We start from the raw sequence: 18,472 nt of genomic DNA, 5'->3' as shown, positions 1-18,472 counted from the left end.
TTTGCCTATGGAAACCAAAATGTCGACCTCTGGGAGTCGGCGTCTAACTCGATCACGTGACGCACCCCATCCCATCTTTTCTCGCAGTTGCATCAGCCAATTTAGAGCCGCCTTCCCAAGAATCCGCTAATGAGCGGATTCGTCCTCAGTTTGACTAGCATGTTGATTGACCAATAAAATCTCATGAGGTAAGGCGCGGCGGGGTGCTTTCTGACAGCGCGCTCTGATTGGACGGGGCGCGGCGGGTTGTGGCCGGCGGTGTCCTGGGGCCGGAACAGCTGCGCGCCTGCGGTAATAGGTACAGCGAGCTTCTGGCCGGGGACTCTGAGGGAGGAGCTGGGGACGGCGACCCTAGGAGAGGTAGGCGGCCCTCGGAGAGCTCTGCGGTGCTAGGAGAGCGGCTGGGCCCGCAGCCTGGGGGGAAAGCTCGGCAGCCGCAGTGGGCCCCAGGGTCAAGCCCCGCGTGGCCTGGAGAAGCCCAGTCTGGGCGGGAGCGGGAGCTGGACAGTGTGGCCTTAAGTTCGCCCCCGGGAGCGCTGCGCGTGTCGCGGCCTCGGGTGGATTTGCTGAGCACCAAGACCTCATGGTTGCCTACCTGAGGTTTCCTCTCCCTTGGTTTTAATCCCCTGGGGCGGGTGGGGGCACAGGAGGAAGGATGGGCCAGCTGGGGGGAGTCCTGCTGTGAGCCAGCCATTCCCTGATTTCTTAAAATGAAACAGCTGATGCCGGTCCAGGCCCACCTAGACCGTCATCTTCAGCTGTTCTGTAAAACAGTTTGTATTTTTCGGGGTGCGTTGAAGCATGTGAGTTAATTCCGAACTTGCTTTTAAAGGATTAGTATACCTGATCACGAAATAGGTATTTAGCAGCCGTTGTACTAGATGCTGAGGATGTGCTGTAATAGTGAGCCCAGGGCCGGGCGCGGAGGCTCACGCCTTTAATCCGAGCGCTTTGGGTGATCGAGGCGGGTGGATCACCTGAGATCAGGAGTTCGAGACTAGCCTGGCCAACATGGTGAAACCCCGTCTCTACTAAAAATACAAAAATTAGCCGAGCGTATCGGCGCATGCCTGTAATCTCAGCCACTCGGGAGGCTGAGGCATGAGAATCGCTTGAACCTGGCAGGCGGAGGTTGCAGTGAGCTGATATCACACCATTGCACCCCAGCCTGGGTGACAGAAGGAGACTCCGTTTCAAAAAGTAGCCCAAAACAGTCGTAGCTGCTGGGATGGAACTGACAGCCTGATGGGGGAGGCGCACATTAAACAAGCCATTAAGCGCATGTGGAAATTATGAAGGGAAACACTTGAGGCTGTGAGACAGTAAAAGGGGGAGCTTTAGCAAGAAGGGGAAAGCTTTCTTAAATAAGTGTCTTGGCCGGGCGCGGTAATCCCAGCACTTTGGGAGGCCAAGGCAGGCAGATCACCTGAGGTCAGAAGTTCGAGACCAGCCTGACCAACGTGGAGAAACCCCGTCTCCACTAAAAATACAGAATTAGCCAGGTGTGGTGGCACATGCCTGTATTCCCAGCTACTCCGGAGGCTGAGGCAAATCGCTTGAAGCCGGGAGGCGGAGCTTGCAGTGAGCCGAGATTGCCAGCGCTGTTGCACTCCAGCCTGGGCAACAAGAGTGAAACTCCGTCTCAAAAAAAAAAAAAAAAAAAAGTCTTTACATTTGTTGTTGTTTGAGGCAGGGTCTCAACCTGTTACCTAGGCTGGAGTGTTTTGGTGTGACCATAGCTCACTGCAGCTTCAAACTTCTGTGCTTAAGTGCTCAAGCGACCCTTTGCACTCAGCCTCCCAAGTAGCTTGGTCTGCAGGTGCACATCACCACACCTGGCTAATTAAAAAAACAAAAATTTTTTTTGACCTCCCAGGTTCAGGTGTTCCCATGTTGCCCAGGCTGGTCTTGAATTCCTGGCCTCAAGCAATCCTCCTGCCTCAGCCTCCCAAATGCCTCTGCTGGGATTACAGGCATGAGCCACTGTGTCCGGGGAAATAAGTTTCTTTGGAATTGATACATCAAAAGTGAGAAGTTTACTAGGGAAAGGGAAAGGAGTGGGGCAGACAGCTTACCTGGCACATGAAGAGCATGTTAAAAGGTCCTGTGGCACCCCAGTGCAGTGGTTCATGCCTGTAGTGCCAGCACTTTGGGAGGCTGAGGTGGGCCCATCGGTTGAGCTCATGAATTTGAGAGTAGCCTGTCTCTACAAAAAAATTAGCCAGTCGTGATGGTGAGCACCTGTCGTCCCAGCTCCTTGAGGATCGGAGGTAGGAGGATCACCTGAGCCCAGGAGGCGGAGGTGGCAGTGAGTGGTGGTTGTGCCACTGCCCTCCAGCCTGGGTGACAGAGACCTGTCTCAAAAAAAAAAAAAAATGTTGAGACAGGTCTCGCTCTGTCACCCAGACTGGAGGGCAATGGCATGATCTCAGCTCGCTGCAGCCTCTGCCTCCCAGGTTCAAGCAATTCTCTTGCCTCAGCCTCCCAAATAGCTGGGATTATAGGCGCCCACCACCATGCCCGGCTAATTTTTTTTGTATTTTTGGTTTCACCATGTTTCACCATGTTGGCCAGGCTATTCTCGAACTCCTGACCTCAGGTGATCTACCTGCCTTGGCCTCCCAAAGTGCTGGGATTACAGGCACGAGCCACTGCACCCGGGCGAAAATCTTCTATCGCCCAGGCTGGAGTGAAGTGGCATCATCTCGGCTCACTGTATCCTCTGCCTCCCAAGTTTGAGTGATTCTCCTGCCTCAGCTTCCCAAGTAGCTGGGATTACAGGTATGTGCCACCACGCCCCGCTAATTTTTTTTTTTTTTTTTTTTTTGTATTTTTAGTAGAGACAGGGTTTCACCATGTTAGCCAGGATGGTCTCGATTTCCTGACCTTGTGATCCACCTGCCTTCGACCTCCCAAAGTACTGGGATTATAGGCGTGAGCCACCGTACCCGGCCTCAAAAATTTTTTTTAAATACAAAAAATTAGCCGGGTGTGGTCGCACATGCCTGTAGTCCCAGCAGCTCTGGAGGCTGAGGTGGGAGAAGTACCTGAGCCTTGAAGGCCAAATGATTGCACCACTGCCTGCGCTCCAGCCTGGATGACAGAGAGGGAGAACCTGTCTCAAAAAAAAATTCCTGTGGAGTGGCTGGAGCCACAGTGTGATTTAAGGCACCCAAGCCGTTTACAGCTCCTGTTATTAAGTGAAACCTGAGGTTCTGCCTTTGTGCTACCTCTGTATCCCATACAGCCTTCCAGTGAATAAATGAATGAGTTTATGTTGAATAAATATATTGAATTTATATTGAATAAATGGGGTAAATAAATGAATGTGGAGATACAGCTTTTAATAATTCCAGCCTTCGTAGGCTCATAGTTAATATATTCAGTCCTTTTACACAATACTGCAGTTAATTCTGTATATGATCGTCTCCCCAGGAAGGACATAGGTTGTCATTCAGTTTGATTCTTGGCGCATAGTATGCATTCATTATGGTGAATGAGTAAGCAAAAATGGGAAATTCATGTGTCTTTTGAAAAGTAGCTGGAGTCAGGATCTCTTGTTCACTTTGTACATCTGTATTGTATCTTCCTCATAAGAAGAAAACTTTGGCTGGGCATGGTGGCTCATGCCATCCCAACTGGGAGGTTGAGGCCAGGAGTTCGAGACGAGCATGGGCAGCATAGCAGTGCACCATCTATAACAAAAACAGAAATTAGCTGGGTGTGGTGGCTCATGCCTGTAATCCTAGCACTTTGGGAGGCTGAGGCTGGCAGATAACCTGAGGTCAGGAGTTCGAGAGCAGCCTGAGCAACGTGGTGAAACCCTGACTCTGTTAAAAATACAAACATTAGCTGGGTGTGGTGGCACGTGCCTGTAATCCAAGTTACCTGGGAGGCTGAGGCAGGAGGATTGCAGCAACTTGGGAGGTGGAGGCTGCAGTGAGCTGAGATTGTGCCACAGCACTCCAGCCTGGGTGACAGAGTGAGACTCTGTCTCAAAAAAAATAAGAAAAAAAAAAATTAACTGGGCATGGTGGTTTTCAACTGGAGTCCCAGTTACTTGGGAGGCTGAGGCAGGAGAATCACTTGAGCGTAGGAGTTTAAGGCTGCTTAAGTGATTGTCCCACTGCACTCCAGTCTGGACAGAACCAGAAAAAAAGAAAACTTTCAGCTAAACAACTTAAAAGTATATCCACTCTGTTTTGTCAAGATTTTCCTTTTTTTTTTTTTTTAAGATGGAGTCTCCCTTAGCCACCCAGGCTTGAGTGCAGTGGCGCAATCTCGGCTCACTGCAACCACCCTCTCCCAGGTTCAAGCAATTCTCCCATCTCAACCTCCTGAGTAGCTGGGATTACAGGCACTCGCCATCATGCCTGACTAATTTTTGTATTTTGGTAGAGACGGGTTTTCACCATGTTGGCCAGGCTGGTCTTCAGCTCCTGATCCCAGGTAATCCACCCGCCTGGGCCTCCCAAAGTGCTGGGATTATAGGTGTGAGCCACTGCACCCGGCGTAAGGTTTTCCATTTTACAGATTGCTTCCAAATACAGTATAGCTTTTGATCCTCACAACACCTCAGTTGAATAGGCAGGGTAGATACTGCTTTGTACAGAAAAGGAACTAAACTCAGGCAAAAGTGAATTAAGGTTACATTTGGGTCTGGAATTCCAGAGAGACTTTGATAATAATGTTAATACTGTGAATGAGATGGTTCTCATTTTTCTAGACACAGCACTGTGTGGCACTACAACACCATACCAGTGTTCAGCACTCTCACCAAAGCCTGTCACTTCTCCCCAGCCTGCCTCTCAGGGAAATTGTAGTATCTGTGAAAGAGCTGTTTTTGTTTTTGTTTTTGGAGACAGAGTCTCTGTCGCCCAGGCTGAAGTGCAGTGGCCGGATCTCGGCTCACTGCAAGCTCTGCCTCCTGGGTTTACGCATTCTCCTGCCTCAGCCTCCTGAGTAGCTGGGACTACAGGCGCCCGCCACCTCGCCCGGCTAGTTTTTTTGTATTTTTCAGTAGAGTCGGGGTTTCACCGGGTTAGCTAGGATGGTCTCGATCTCCTGACCTCGTGATCTGCCCGTCTCAGCCTCCCAAAGTGCTGGGATTACAGGCTTGAGCCACCATGCCCGGCCTGTTTTTGTTTTTGTTTTTTGACACAGGTCTCGCTCTGTCGCCTGGGCTGGAGTGTAGTGGCATAATCACAGCTCACTACAGCCTCACTCTTCTGGGCTCAATCTTCCCACCTCAGCCTCCCAAGTATCTGGGACCACAGGTACGCACCACCATGCCCGGCTAATTTTTTTACTATTTGTACTGACGAGGTCTTGCTATGTTGCCCAGGGTGGTCTCAAACTCCTGGGCTCAGGCAATCCCCTCACCTCAGCCTCCCAAAGTGCTGGGATTACAGGTGTGAGCCACCGCGCCCAACTCGTGAAAGGACTTTGAAGTCATAAAGTTGTTTCCATCTCCACCAATTCCCTTGTTGTTTCACTTTCAGTAAGCTGTGCCTCCAAAGTGGGGCTACAACATCCCCACTCCCTAGAAATCTAATGGCTGGAAGGCAGCCGTTTGATGTTAGGGTTCTTGGGGGATGTAGGCTACATAGAGGTAGGTACATTCCTGCTACATACAGGTGGTCCCTTGTACAGATAGGCCCATCCCCAGGACTATTGCTGCTCACCAAGACATCAGGCCAAACCTAGAGACCCTGGCTTTGGGGATAATGGAACTTTGCAGTTCTAGGCTTGTGTATCAACACAGAGCTGAAGGGATCTTTAGAGATAATCTCATATGGACCCCTTCTTTTATTGGTGAAGTGACTCCCTCAGGACTTGGAGCTAGAACTCAAACCCTGGTCTCCTGAACCGCTCTCCCTCTTCCCCAGTTGGACTAAACTGAGGGTCTTTGTCTCCCCTTTTTTCTTTTTTTCTTTCTTTTTTTTTTTTTTTGAGATGGAGTCTTACTCTGTCGCCAGGCTGGGGTGCAGTGACGTGGTCTTGGCTCACTGCAACCTCTGCCTCCTGGGTTCAAGCGATTCTCCTGCCTCAGCCTCCCAAGTAGCTGGGATTACAGACACCTGCCACCATGCCCAGCTAATTTTGTATTTTTAGTAGAGATGGGGTTTCACCATGTTGGCCAGGCTGGTCTTGAACTCCTGACCTTGTGATCCGCCCGCCTTGGCCTTCCAAAGTGCTGGGATTACAGGCGTGAGCCACTGCGCCTGGCTGTCCCTCTTGTTTCTAATTCCTGGTCTGGGGCCTGGCACAGAGCTGATGCTCAATACATATTTGTTTAATGAACAAACATTCAGCAGTGCTGTGCTTGTTGTGCTGGGGGTTGAACCTCTCGAGATTGGCATGGGAAGGAAGAACAGATGGGGCTGCTGTCTGTTGGTGCTGTGGTGTTGCTTTGATGATGATTTTAGCCTTGGGCATTACAACATAGAGGTTTTAGGATCAAACAGCTCACCTGAGTCCTGCTTTGACTTGGCTTGAGAAGCCAGAAGTCTTATGTAATGCCTACTTTGACTTTCAATTCCCCTAATTTTCCTTCATTGTTTTTTCTTTGATTAGTTCTTTGGGGTGACTTTTAAGATGGACTCTACTCTAACAGCAAGTGAAATCCGGCAGCGATTTATAGATTTCTTCAGGAGGAACGAGCATACCTACGTTCACTCGTCTGCCACCATCCCATTGGATGACCCCACTTTGCTGTTTGCCAATGCGGGCATGAACCAGGTAAGGGTTTTTCCTTTTTTCTTGGCTGTTTGTTCACAGAAGAGGCAGCAGAGGCCGGGCGCGGTGGCTCAATCCTGTGATCCCAGCACTTTGGGAGGCCGAGACGGGCGGATCACGAGATCAGGAGATTGAGACCATCCTGGCTAACATGGTGAAACCCCGTCTCTACTAAAAAAAAACAAAACAACTAGCCGGGCGTGGTGGCTGCGTCTGTAGTCCCAGCTACTCCGGGAGGCTGAGACAGGAGAATGGCGTGAACCTGGGAGGCGGAGCTTGCAGTGAGCCGAGATCTGGCCACTTCACTCCAGCCTGGGAGACAGAGCGAGACTCCGTCTCAAAAAAAAAAAAAAAAGGGGGGCAGCAGAGCCGAGATAAAAGCACAGCCCTGGGATCAAACCAATTCCGATTCTGTCACTCCCTGTGTGATCTTGTGGAACTGTATGTGGTGGAACTCAGTTTCTTTGCAAAATGAGGAATAATATTGCCTACCTGTAGGTTTTAGTGAGAAGCAAATAAGGTAAGGCATACAAAATGTTTAGCACAGTATTTCGCACATAGTAGGTACTCAAACATTAGTGTTTTTTGTTTTTGTTTTTGTTTTTGTTTTTGGTTTTGGAGATGGAGTCTTGTTCTGTTGCCCAGGCTGTAGTGCAGTGGCGCCATCTCAGCTCACTGCAAGCTCCGCCTCCCAGGTTCATGCCATTCTCCTGCCTCAGCCTCCCCAGTAGCTGGGACTATAGGCGCCTGCAACCACGCCTGGCTAATTTTTTGTATTTTTAGTAGAGACGGGGTTTCACCATATTAACCAGGATGGTCTCTATCTCCTGACCTTGTGATCCACCCACCTTGGCCTCCCAAAGTGTTGGGATTACAGGCATCAGCCATCGCGCCTGGTCTCTTTTTTTGAGACAGAGTCTTGCTCTGTTGCTCAGGCTGGAGGGCAGTGGCACCATCTCCGCTCACTGCAAGCTCTGCCTCCCAGGTTCTTGCCATTCTCCTGCCCCAGCCTCCCTAGTAGCTGGGACTACAGGCGCCCACAACCACGCCTGGCTAGTTTTTTGTATTTTTAGTAGAGACAGGGTTTCACTGTGTTAGTCAGGATGGTCTTGATCTCCTGACCTCGTGATCCACCCGCCTCGGCCTCCCAAAGTGCTGGGATTACAGGCTTGAGCCACGGCGCCCGGCCAGCTATTATTCTTTAGCGAGAGGGTCTCACTCTGTCATCCTGGCTGAAGTGCAGTGGCATGATCCTAGCATGCTGTAACCTCAGACTCCTGGGCTTAAGTGATCCTCTTACGTAAGCCTCCCAAGTAGCCAGAACTACAAGCATGCTGTAGCATGTCAGCTTTTAAAATTATTTTATTTATTTATTTTTTAATTTATTTATTGTTTTGAGACAGTCTCGCTCTCTTGCCCAGACTGGAGTGCAGTGGTGCGATCTTGGCTCACTGCAATCTCCGCCTCCCGAGTTCAAGCGATTCTCCTGCCTCAGCCTCCCAAGTCGCTGGAATTACAGGTGTGCGCCACCATGCCTGGCTAATTATTGTATTTTTAGTAGAGACGGGGTTTCACTGTGTTGACCAGACTGTTCTCGAACTCCTGACCTCAGGTCATCCACCCGCCTCAGCCTCCCAAAGTGCTGGGATTATAGATGTGAGCCACCTTGCCTGGCCTAAATTATTTTATTTATTTATATGCAGAGATGGGGTCTCACCAAGGTGTTCAGGCTAGTCTCGAACCCATGGCTTCAAGTAATCCTCCTGCCTTAGCTGCCCAAAGTGCTGTGATTACAGGACTAGGCTAAGGTACCACACCCCGCCCACCTAACCCCTTTCTTGAAACTGTTGCCACCAGTGCCACTCTGGATCCATTGCTGAAGGAAATTTATTAGTACAGTTTGTTTGGGGAGGTTGAATGAAAAATATACGTGAGCCTGGATGCAGCGGCTCATGCCTGTAATCCCAACACTTTGGGAGGCCAAGGTAGACAGATCACTTGAATCCAGAAGTTTGAGACCAGCCTAGGGCAACATGGTGAAACCCTGTCCCTACTAAAAATAAAAAAAATAGCCGGGTGTAGTGGCGTATGCCTGTAGTCCCAGCTTCTGGGGAGGCTGAGGCAGGTTGATCACTTGAGCCTGGGAGTTCAAAGCTACAGTGAGCCCTGATCATACCACTGCACTTCAGCCTGTGCAACATAGTGAGACCCTGTCTCAAAAAAGGAAAGAAAAGAAAAAGACATTTGAAAGGTTTATTGTGAGAGAAAAGGGTTAACTCTTGAAATGATGAAAGCATGACAAGTTTATAAAGGAGTTTAAGAGGAGTTTGTCAGCATGTCTGTGACACTAAATACTTCCCAGGCTGGTCGTGGCTGAAGGGGGCTCAGGTTAGATGGTGCTCTCAGGGCTTTCCTGTGATGGTTCTCTTGGAGCCCTGCTTACCCAGTGCATCTGCAGCCCTTAGGATGCTCCTCACTCTGGGATGAGTTGACATTTTCTTTTCTCTTAGGTGTCTTTTCTGGCATGGAAAGTTAGAAACAGTGGGAACATATTCTGCCTCTTATAATAATAACTATAAAATGATGAAAAATGGGGCACAGTGCCCCTGTAATTACATCTACTGAGGAGGCTGAGATGGGAGGATCACTTGAGCCTGGGAATTCCAAACCAGCTTGGGCAACACAGTGAGACTGGTCTCACAAAAAAATTATGCTACTTGGGAGACTGAGGCGGGAGAATCGCTGGAACCTGGGAGGCGGAGGTTGCAGTGAGCCGAGATCATGTCACTGCACTCCAGCTCGGGTGACAGAGTGAGACTCCGTCTCCGTCTCAAAAAAAAAAAAAAAAAAAAAATGGGCCAGGCACAGTGGTTCATGCCTGTAATTCCAGCATTTTGGGAGGCCAAAGTAAGAGGATTGCTTGAGCCCAGGAGTTGGAGAGGAGCCTGGGCAACATAGGAAGACCCTGTCTGAAAGGAAAAGAAAAAAATTAAAGAAAAATGGAAAAATTAGCTGGTGGTGGCTCACACCTGTAGTTCCAGTCTCTTGGGAGGCTGAGGTGGGAGGATTGCCTGAGCCCAGGAGGTTGAGGTGAGCCGTGATCATGCCACTGGACTCCAGCCGGGGTGACAGAGCAAGACCCTGCCTCAAAATGGAAAAAAAAGAAAAATATTTTCAGTTATGTGTGAGTCCTATGCATATACCTAGAATTGGAGGCACTAGTTTTAGGTGGTCTTATTCAATGAGATAGGCTTTTGGAACACTGGAAAGCTTCTGTTTCTATTCAGGCATACCTGGGTGCAAGCTTTGTCACCTCCCACATGAACCACCTCAACAAGAATCAGGGAGTCCAATGTTTGTAAACTTTTTTTTTTTTTTTTTTGAGACAGAATTTTGCTCTTGTTGCCCAGGCTGGAGTGCAATGGTAAAATCTCAGCTCACTGCAGCCTCTACCTCCTGGGTTCAAGTGATTCTTCTGCTTCACTGGCTGGGATTATGGGCAGACGCCGCCACACCTGGCTAATTTGTTTTTTTTTTTTTTTTTTGAGACAGAGTCTTGCTCTGTTGCTCAGGCTGGAGTACAGTGGCGCAATCTCGGCTCACTGCAAGCTCTGCTTCCCGGGTTCATGCCATTCTCCTGCCTCAGCCTCCCGAGTAGCTGGGACTATAGGCGCCCGCCACCACACCCATAATTTTTTGTATTTTTTTTTTTTTAGTAGAGACAGGGTTTCACCATGTTGGCCAGGATGGTCTTGATCTGACCTCGTGATCTGCCCGCCTCAGCCTCCCAAAGTGCTGGGATTACAGGCGTCAGCCACTGCACGCAGCCTGATTTTTATACTTTTAGTAGAGACGGGGTTTCGCCATGTTGGCCAGGCTGGTCTCGAACTCCTGGCCTCAGGTGATCCGCACGTCTTGGCCTCCCAAAGTGCTGGGATTATAGGCATGAGCCACCGCGCCTGGCCTTGTCGCTCAAGCTGGAATTCAATGATGTAATCTCAGCTCACTGCAACCTCCGCCTCTCAGGTTCAAGCAGTTCTCCTCCCTCAGCCTCCCAAGTACCTGGGACTACAGGCACCCACCACCACACCTGGCTAATTTTTATATTTTTAGTAGAGATAGAGTTTCACCATCTTGGCCAGGCTGGTCTCGAACTCCTGACCTCGTGATCCACCTGCTTCAGCCTCCCAAATTGCTGGAATTACAGACGTGAGCCACTATGCCTGACCTTGTAAACATTTTCTTATTGACAATAGCTGTCAGCCTGCATGCAGCACTTACTGTGTGCCAGGCGCTGCTCTTTGTCTTTCGCATACATTAAACTCATTTACGCCCAACTCTGTTGCCATCCCTACCGAGGCACTGAGAGCTCAAGTCAGTTGCTCATGCTCACATAGTTGGTAAGTGCCAGTGTGGACTTGAACCCAGATAGTCATTTCCTTAACCTTTATGCCATATTGCCTCTTGATCAACAAATACCTTTTTTTTCCCCCAATTCAAAATGATATTAGGCACCCAGCTAGGTGCCAGAAATACAGAGATGAGTGAGAGTGTGTGCTTTCAAGGAGTTCGTGATGTAGCACAAGACTATCCAGTAGAATTTTTGCAGTGACGGAAATGTTCTGTTCAACATGGCAGCCATCAGTCATGTGTGACTACTGAGCTAGTGTGACTGAGGAACAGAATTTCTAATTTTTTTTTTTTTTTTTTTGAGATGGAGTCTCACTGTATAGCCCAGGCTGGAGTGGAGTGGCACGATCTCGGCTCACTGCAACCTCTGCCTCCCGGGTTCAAGTGATTCTCCTGCCTCAGCCTCCTGAGTAGCTGGGATTATAGGCATGCACCACCACACCTGGCTAATTTTGCATTTTTAGTAGAAATAGTGTTTCTCCATGTTGGTCAGGCTGGTCTCGAACTCCCAACCTCAGGTGATCCGCCCACCTCAGCCTCTTGAAGTGCTGGGGATTACAGGCATGAGCCACTGTGCCTGGCTGAGAATTTCTAATTTTTAAAAATAATAATTACTAATTAATTTTACTTTTTGATTTTTATAAAAATAGAGACAGGGTCTCCCTATGTTTCCCAGGCTGGTCTTGAACTCCTGGGCTCGAAGGAATCCTCCCTTCTTGGCTTCCCAAAGTGCTGGGATTACCGGCATGAGCCACCTTGCCTAGCCTAATTTTAATTCAGTTTTACATGGTCACAAGTGTCTAATGGTAAGACTGGGCGCAGTGATTCACGCCTGTAATCCCAGCACTTTAGGAGGCTGAGGCGGACGGATCACTTTGGATCACTTGGGGTCAGGTGGTTGAGACCAGCGTGGTCAACATGACGAAACCCCGTCTCTACTAAAAAAAAAAAAAAACAAAAATTAGCCAGGTGTACCTGTGCGTGCCTGTAATCTCAGCTACTTGTGGGGCTGAGGCAAGAGAATCTCAGTGACCTGAGATTGCGCCACTGCACTCCAGCCTGGGCGACACAGACTGCATCTCAAAAAAAAAAAAAAAGAAAACCTGGCCGGGCGCGGTGGCTCAAGCCTGTAATCCCAGCACTTTGGGAGGCCGAGACGGGCGGATCACGAGGTCAGGAGATTGAGACCATCCTGGCTAACACGGCGAAATCCCGTCTCTACTAAAAAATACAAAAAAGAAAAAAACTATAGCTGGGCGAGGTGGCGGGCACCTGTAGTCCCAGCTACTCCGAAGGCTGAGGCAGGAGAATGGCGTAAACCCGGGAGGCGGAGCTTGCAGTGAGCTGAGATCTGGCCACTGCACTCCAGCCTGGGAGACAGAGCGAGACTCCGTCTCAAAAAAAAAAAAAAAAAACCTGTCAAGTAGTTACCAAATTGAATAGCAGTGAATTGAACAGGCCTAGTGGGAAATATAAAGCAAAGTTAACAAATCACAATGAGACATCAAAGCATGACTGGTACATCCTCAGAGCAAGGCCGTCCCAGCTAGATGACTGATACATCCAATCATTCATCAACGTGCGGATTTTATTCCCTTAATATGTGTCAGGTTTTTTTTCTTCTTCCTTACATTTACTGCCAAGTGAACATATCAATTTTCAGAATAAGTTCTTCCAGAAAGATGTTTTAAGCCCTGAACATCAGAGACTTGTGAAGAAGCCCAGGTTTCACCACATCAACCTTTGGCTGTTAGATCTGGCAAGCCTTTCCCCTCTGCAGGTGGTGTCACTAGTGGTGTTAGGGGCTGTTAGGGAGCTAGGTTCAAGGACAGACTGCTCCATGAGAGGCTACCCTCTGCTTTGGCTCCACCAGGCCACCTGTTCTGACAGATGTCTATGTTCCAGGCATGTTAATCATGAACTGCACAGTTAGAGTGTGGTGGTGTCTTCCTGCCAATGTGTGGGCACCTGACATCACCTGCACCCTTTAAAAGTTGAACTGCTCTCCTTTTTTAGTTTAAACCCATCTTCCTGAACACAATTGACCCATCTCACCCCATGGCAAAGCTGAGCAGAGCCGCCAATACCCAGAAATGCATCCGGGCTGGGGGCAAACACAATGATCTGGACGATGTGGGCAAGGATGTCTATCATCACACCTTCTTCGAGATGTTGGGCTCTTGGTCTTTTGGAGATTACTTTAAGGTAAGTTCAGAGCGGGAGAACCACTAGGGTTTTGAGGACAATGGTCTTTTCCACAGTGGGATCTGAGTGCTAATTTTGCATGTTTTAAAATGTGAAATATTATCTAGCTGATTCAGGAATGAATGGGATTTATTAATTCTAAGATTTCCTGGAAGTAGTACCTGTAATTTGATGATTTCAGTATATATTTGGATTTCTTCTATAAACTGATCTTGAATTTGATTGAGTTTAGAGTGAACGTGTTGTGATTTTGTGTCTATTATTATTATTGTGTCTATTATTCCTAGGATCTGGTCTCATACTAAATAGATTTTGGTTTGGTGATGTTCCATGTCTTTCTCTCTGTTCTTTTTGTAGGAATTGGCATGTAAGATGGCTCTGGAACTCCTCACCCAAGAGTTTGGCATTCCCATTGAAAGACTTTATGTTACTTACTTTGGCGGGGATGAAGCAGCTGGCTTAGAACCAGATCTGGAATGCAAACAGATCTGGCAAAATTTGGGGTAAGAATGCAGATCACTTCTTGAGAGTATGGAGGAGTGAAAAGACACTCAGTGCCAGAGTGGGGTTTTATGACCTGGAATACGTGGTCATTGCCCATCTCTGGGTTCATTTTGAGATGCCCATGGGAGGAGTGAGGCAAGAGAATTACTTGAACCCAGGAGGTGGAGGTTGCAGGGACCTGAGATTGCTCTACTACACTCCAGCCTGGGTGACAGAGTAATTATTTTTAGATGCATTCATATCTTTTTTTAATTTTTATTTTATTTATTTTTTGAGACAGTGTCTTGCTCTGTCAGCTAGGGTAGAGTGCAGTGGTGCAGTCTCGGCTCACTGCAAGCTCTGCCTCCCAGGTTCACGCCATTCTCCTGCCTCAGCCTCCCAAGTAGCTGGTACTACAGGCTTCCGCCACCATGCCCAGCTAATTTTTTCATATTTTTAGTATAGACGGGGTTTCACTGTGTTAGCCAGGATGGTCTTGATCTCCTGACCTTGTGATCTGCCCACCTTGGCCTCCCAAAGTGCTGGGATTACAGGCTTGAGCCACCGCGCCTATCCCTTCTTCTTCTTTTTTTTTTTTTTTAAGATAAGGGTCTCACTCTGTTGGTCAGGCTGGTCTCGAACTCCTGACCTCAGGTGATTCGCCCACCTCGGCCTCCCAAAGTGCTGGGATTATAGGCGTGAGCCACTGCACCCTGCTGGAAAAAGGAATTTTTTTGTTTTGTTTTTTGAGACAGGGTCTCACTCTCACCCAGGCTGGAGTGCAATGGTATAATCATAGTTGACTGCCTGAGCTCAGGTGATCGTCCCATCTCAAGCCTCCCAAGTAACTAGGACTAGAAGCATGCACCACCTGCCTGGCTAGTTTTTGTACTTTTTGTAGGGACAGGGTTTTGCCATGTTGCCCAGGCTGATCTTGAACTCCTGAGCTCAAGCGATCTGCCTGCCTTGGCCTTTCAAATTGCTGGAATTACAGACATCAGCCACTGTGGCTAACCAGTGTTTTTAGACATAACATAATTCTAAAGTATCATCAATACTATACAAGCTAAGACAGCAGGTGAGCTATATGTGTTCTGTGCTGTGAATTTAGTAAAATTTGTCAAGTGCTGCATCAAGGAGAATCTGAACATGGGGTGTGTGCCCTCTGTAGATAGCTGGGCTGCCCATGATGTGTTTGCCTCATTTTCTTGTTCTTTTTACTTAATTCTTTTAGTAATTAAGAATTTACTTAATTCTTTTAGTCCTTTAGTGCATAGCTTTTTACTGTACTTGGAAACAGGGCTGCTTCTCTGTTTTTTTAATTACTTTTACTCTAGATATATTATTCCAACCCAACTTCCCTTTTACTTGATCTAAAACTCCTACTTGGTTGACTCTGTAGTCTAAGTGTAGCTGGAGTTTTGGGTAGTAACGTGTAAAAATTAAATATTAATCTTGACCCTAGTTTTTAAAATCCTCTTTTACTTGACTTCATGTACTGTGTATCTACACTTTATTAAGCAAGCACAATCTTGTGTGTGTGCGTGTGTGAGACAGCTCTTACTCTGTCACCCAGGCTGGAGGGCAGTGGCATGATCACAGCTCACTGCAGCCTCAACTTCCTGGGCTCAAGTGATCCTCTCCCAAGTAGCTGGGACTACAGGTGTGCATCACCCCACCCAGCTAATTTTTTTTTTTTTTTTTTTTTTTTGAGACGGAGTCTGGCTCTGTCGCCCAGGCTGGAGCGCAGTGGCCGGATCTCAGCTCACTGCAAGCTCTGCCTCCCGAGTTTACGCCATTCTCCTGCCTCAGCCTCCCGAGTAGCTGGGACTACAGGCGCCCGCTACCTCGCCCGGCTAGTTTTTTGTATTTTTAGTAGAGACGGGGTTTCTCCGTGTTAGCCAGGATGTTCTCGATCTCCTGACCTCGTGATCCACCCGTCTCGTCCTCCCAAAGTGCTGGGATTACAGGCTTGAGCCACCGCGCCCGGCCTAGCTAATTTTTTAAATAATTTTTTGGAGAGACTGGGTTTCTCCATGTTGCCCAGGCTGGTCTCGAACTCCTGAGCTCAAGCAATGCACATGGCCGTTTTCTTTTTTTTTTTTTTTGAGACGGAGTCTCGCTCTGTTGCCCGGGCTGGAGTGCAGTGGCCAGGTTCTCAGCTCACTGCAAGCTCCGCCTCCCGGGTTTATGCCATTCTCCTGCCTCAGCCTCCGAGTAGCTGGGACTACAGGCGCCCACCACCTCGTCCGGCTAGTTTTTTTTTTGTGTGTGTGTTTTTTAGTAGAGACGGGGTTTCACCGTGTTAGCCAGGATGGTCTCGATCTCCTGACCTCATGATCCGCCCGTCTCGGCCTCCCAAAGTGCTGGGATTACAGGCTTGAGCCACCGCGCCCGGCCACATGGCCGTTTTCATTATTACGTGTTCCTTTCTACTCATGTCCCTTGTGTATTTTCATTGAGTTTCGGTCATAGCATGTGTATATTTTGTATTCTCTTCTATTGTAGGCACTCTTGAGAAGAGTCATGTTCTGTTTCTTTAGCAGGTTTTTATGTGCAGGCTTAGCATTAGTAATTCTGAAGGTTGGAACTTCTTTATTAAAAATTCTAAGAATTTCTTTTTTTTTTTTTTTTCTTTTTTGAGACAGTCTCTCTCTGTCGCCTAGGTTGGAGTGCAGTGACATCAGCCACTGTGTGCGGCCAATCCTAAGAATTTCTTTTGTGGTGGTTGTAAGTCTGGACAGAACTCTTTGTCGGGGCTGTAACTGGGCTTATCTTTACTCCTTTGTCAGGCTGGATGACACCAAAATCCTCCCAGGCAACATGAAGGATAACTTCTGGGAGATGGGTGACACAGGCCCCTGCGGTCCTTGCAGTGAGATACACTACGACCGGATTGGTGGTCGGGATGCCGCACACCTTGTCAACCAGGACGACCCTAATGTGCTGGAGATCTGGAACCTTGTGTTCATCCAGTATAACAGGTAGCCTTGGGGTCCTACTCCATTCCTTTCCTTGAGCTGAGCAGGGGAAGAGGAACTCGGAGCTGTGTGGCTGTCTTCTCAGCTAAATGCTCATTTCTTTATTTCTCAGATTACCCCTCTGATCTCTGGAACAAGGATGGGCCTGTTCTTTCAAGAACTAAGCCTTATCGCACCGAATAGCTTCTTGAGAGCTATTCCCATAATGTCATACCTGCTGTACTTTGGGCTGCTGTTTTTGTTTTTTTGTTTTTTTTATGGAGTTTTGCTCTTATTGCCTAGGCTGGAGTACAATGGTGCGATCTTGGCTCACTGCAACCTCTGTGTCCCAGGTTCAAGCAATTCTCCTGCCTCAGCCTCCCGAGTAGCTGGGATTACAGGCATGTGCCACCACGCCCAGCTAATTTTGTATTTTTAGTAGAGATGGGGTTTCCATGTTGGTCAGGCTGGTCTCGAACTCCCAACCTGGTGATCTGCCCGCCTCAGCCTCCCAAAGTGCTGGGATTACAGGTGTGAATTACCATGCCCGGCAGCTGGACTGCTGTTTTAAAGCCCGTTTCCTTGAAGCTTGCCTCAGTTTTGGGGGTTTTTTTTTTTGGTTTTTTTTTTGTTTGTTTGTTTGTTTGTTTTTTTTTTTTTTTGAGACGGAGTCTTGCTCTGTCACCCAGGCTGAAGTGCAGTGGCACGATCTAAGCCCACTGCAGTCTCTGCCTGCTGGGTTCAAGCAAGTTCTTCTGCCTCAGCCTCCTGAGTAGCTGGGATTACAGGTATGTGCCACCATGCCAAGCTAATTTTTAAAATATTTTTGGCAGGGGTGGGGTTTCATCATGTTGGCCCGGCTGGTCTTGAACTCCTGACCTCAAGTGATCCGCCCGCCTCGGCCTCCCAAAATCCTGGTATTACAGGCGTGAGCCACCATGCCCAGCCTTTTTTTTTTTTTTTTTTTTTTTTTGAGATGGAGTTTCACTCTTGTTGCCCAGGCTGGAGTGCAATGGCGCGATCTCAGCTCACCACAACCTCCACCTCCCGGGTTCAAGTGATTTTCCTGCCTCAGCCTCCTGAGTAACTGAGATTACAGGCATGTGCCACCACGCCTGGCTAATTATGTATTTTTGGTAGAGACGGAGTTTCTCCATGTTGGTCAGGCTGGTCTCGAGCTCCTGACCTCAGGTGGTCCACCCCACCTCAGCCTCCCAAAGTGCTGGGATTACAGACTTGAGCCACTGCGCCTGGCCTTGCCTCACTCTTAAACGAACCCCAGAGTAATTCTCCTTCCTTTATCCCTCCACTTCCCTCTTCCCACCAAACCGGGCAAATGGCAGATGGTCACAGCCTGCAAACTGCTCTGTAAATGAATTTTAACCAGCAGGGACTGGAGAGATGGCAGCTTGAGTCTCTGCTTCAACCCCCTCTTCTTCTGGATCATACAGGGAAGCTGATGGCATTCTGAAACCTCTTCCCAAGAAAAGCATTGACACAGGGATGGGCCTGGAGCGACTGGTATCTGTGCTGCAGAATAAGATGTCCAACTATGACACTGACCTTTTTGTCCCTTACTTTGAAGCCATTCAGAAGGTACTGGTCCTATTGCAAACACTGCAAACTTCTGTGGAGTTTTCCAGGCTGGGTTCTTAACAGTGCTGTCAAAAAATGAC

The 18,472-nt window shown here is 48.4% G+C and overlaps 1 protein-coding gene across 3 annotated transcripts in view; it reads left to right on the top strand.

Moving 5' to 3' along the window:
- The first annotated feature begins 221 nt into the window (after window positions 1-221).
- Window positions 222-18,472, top strand: part of AARS1 (alanyl-tRNA synthetase 1) — a 35,703-nt gene continuing 17,452 nt past the window's right edge. For 2 of the 3 annotated variants that reach the window (XR_004055405.1, XM_010382953.2), the window contains exons 1-6: window positions 232-360; window positions 6,577-6,741; window positions 13,165-13,353; window positions 13,711-13,856; window positions 16,629-16,820; window positions 18,248-18,392. Coding sequence is in view for 2 of the 3 variants with exons in the window: in XM_010382953.2 (XP_010381255.1) it covers window positions 6,598-6,741; window positions 13,165-13,353; window positions 13,711-13,856; window positions 16,629-16,820; window positions 18,248-18,392 (816 nt within the window). In the remaining variant the exon portion in view is untranslated. Of the gene's footprint in view, window positions 361-6,576; window positions 6,742-13,164; window positions 13,354-13,710; window positions 13,857-16,628; window positions 16,821-18,247; window positions 18,393-18,472 lie in introns of all 3 variants that reach the window. The other variant, XM_030924851.1, reaches the window with a different exon arrangement.

The sequence above is a fragment of the Rhinopithecus roxellana genome, chromosome 20 (assembly GCF_007565055.1).
Source record: "Rhinopithecus roxellana isolate Shanxi Qingling chromosome 20, ASM756505v1, whole genome shotgun sequence".
Classification (NCBI taxonomy): domain Eukaryota; kingdom Metazoa; phylum Chordata; class Mammalia; order Primates; family Cercopithecidae; genus Rhinopithecus; species Rhinopithecus roxellana.
The sequence above is the reverse complement of the archived record's forward strand: the minus strand, read 5'-3'. Positions and strand labels throughout refer to the sequence as shown.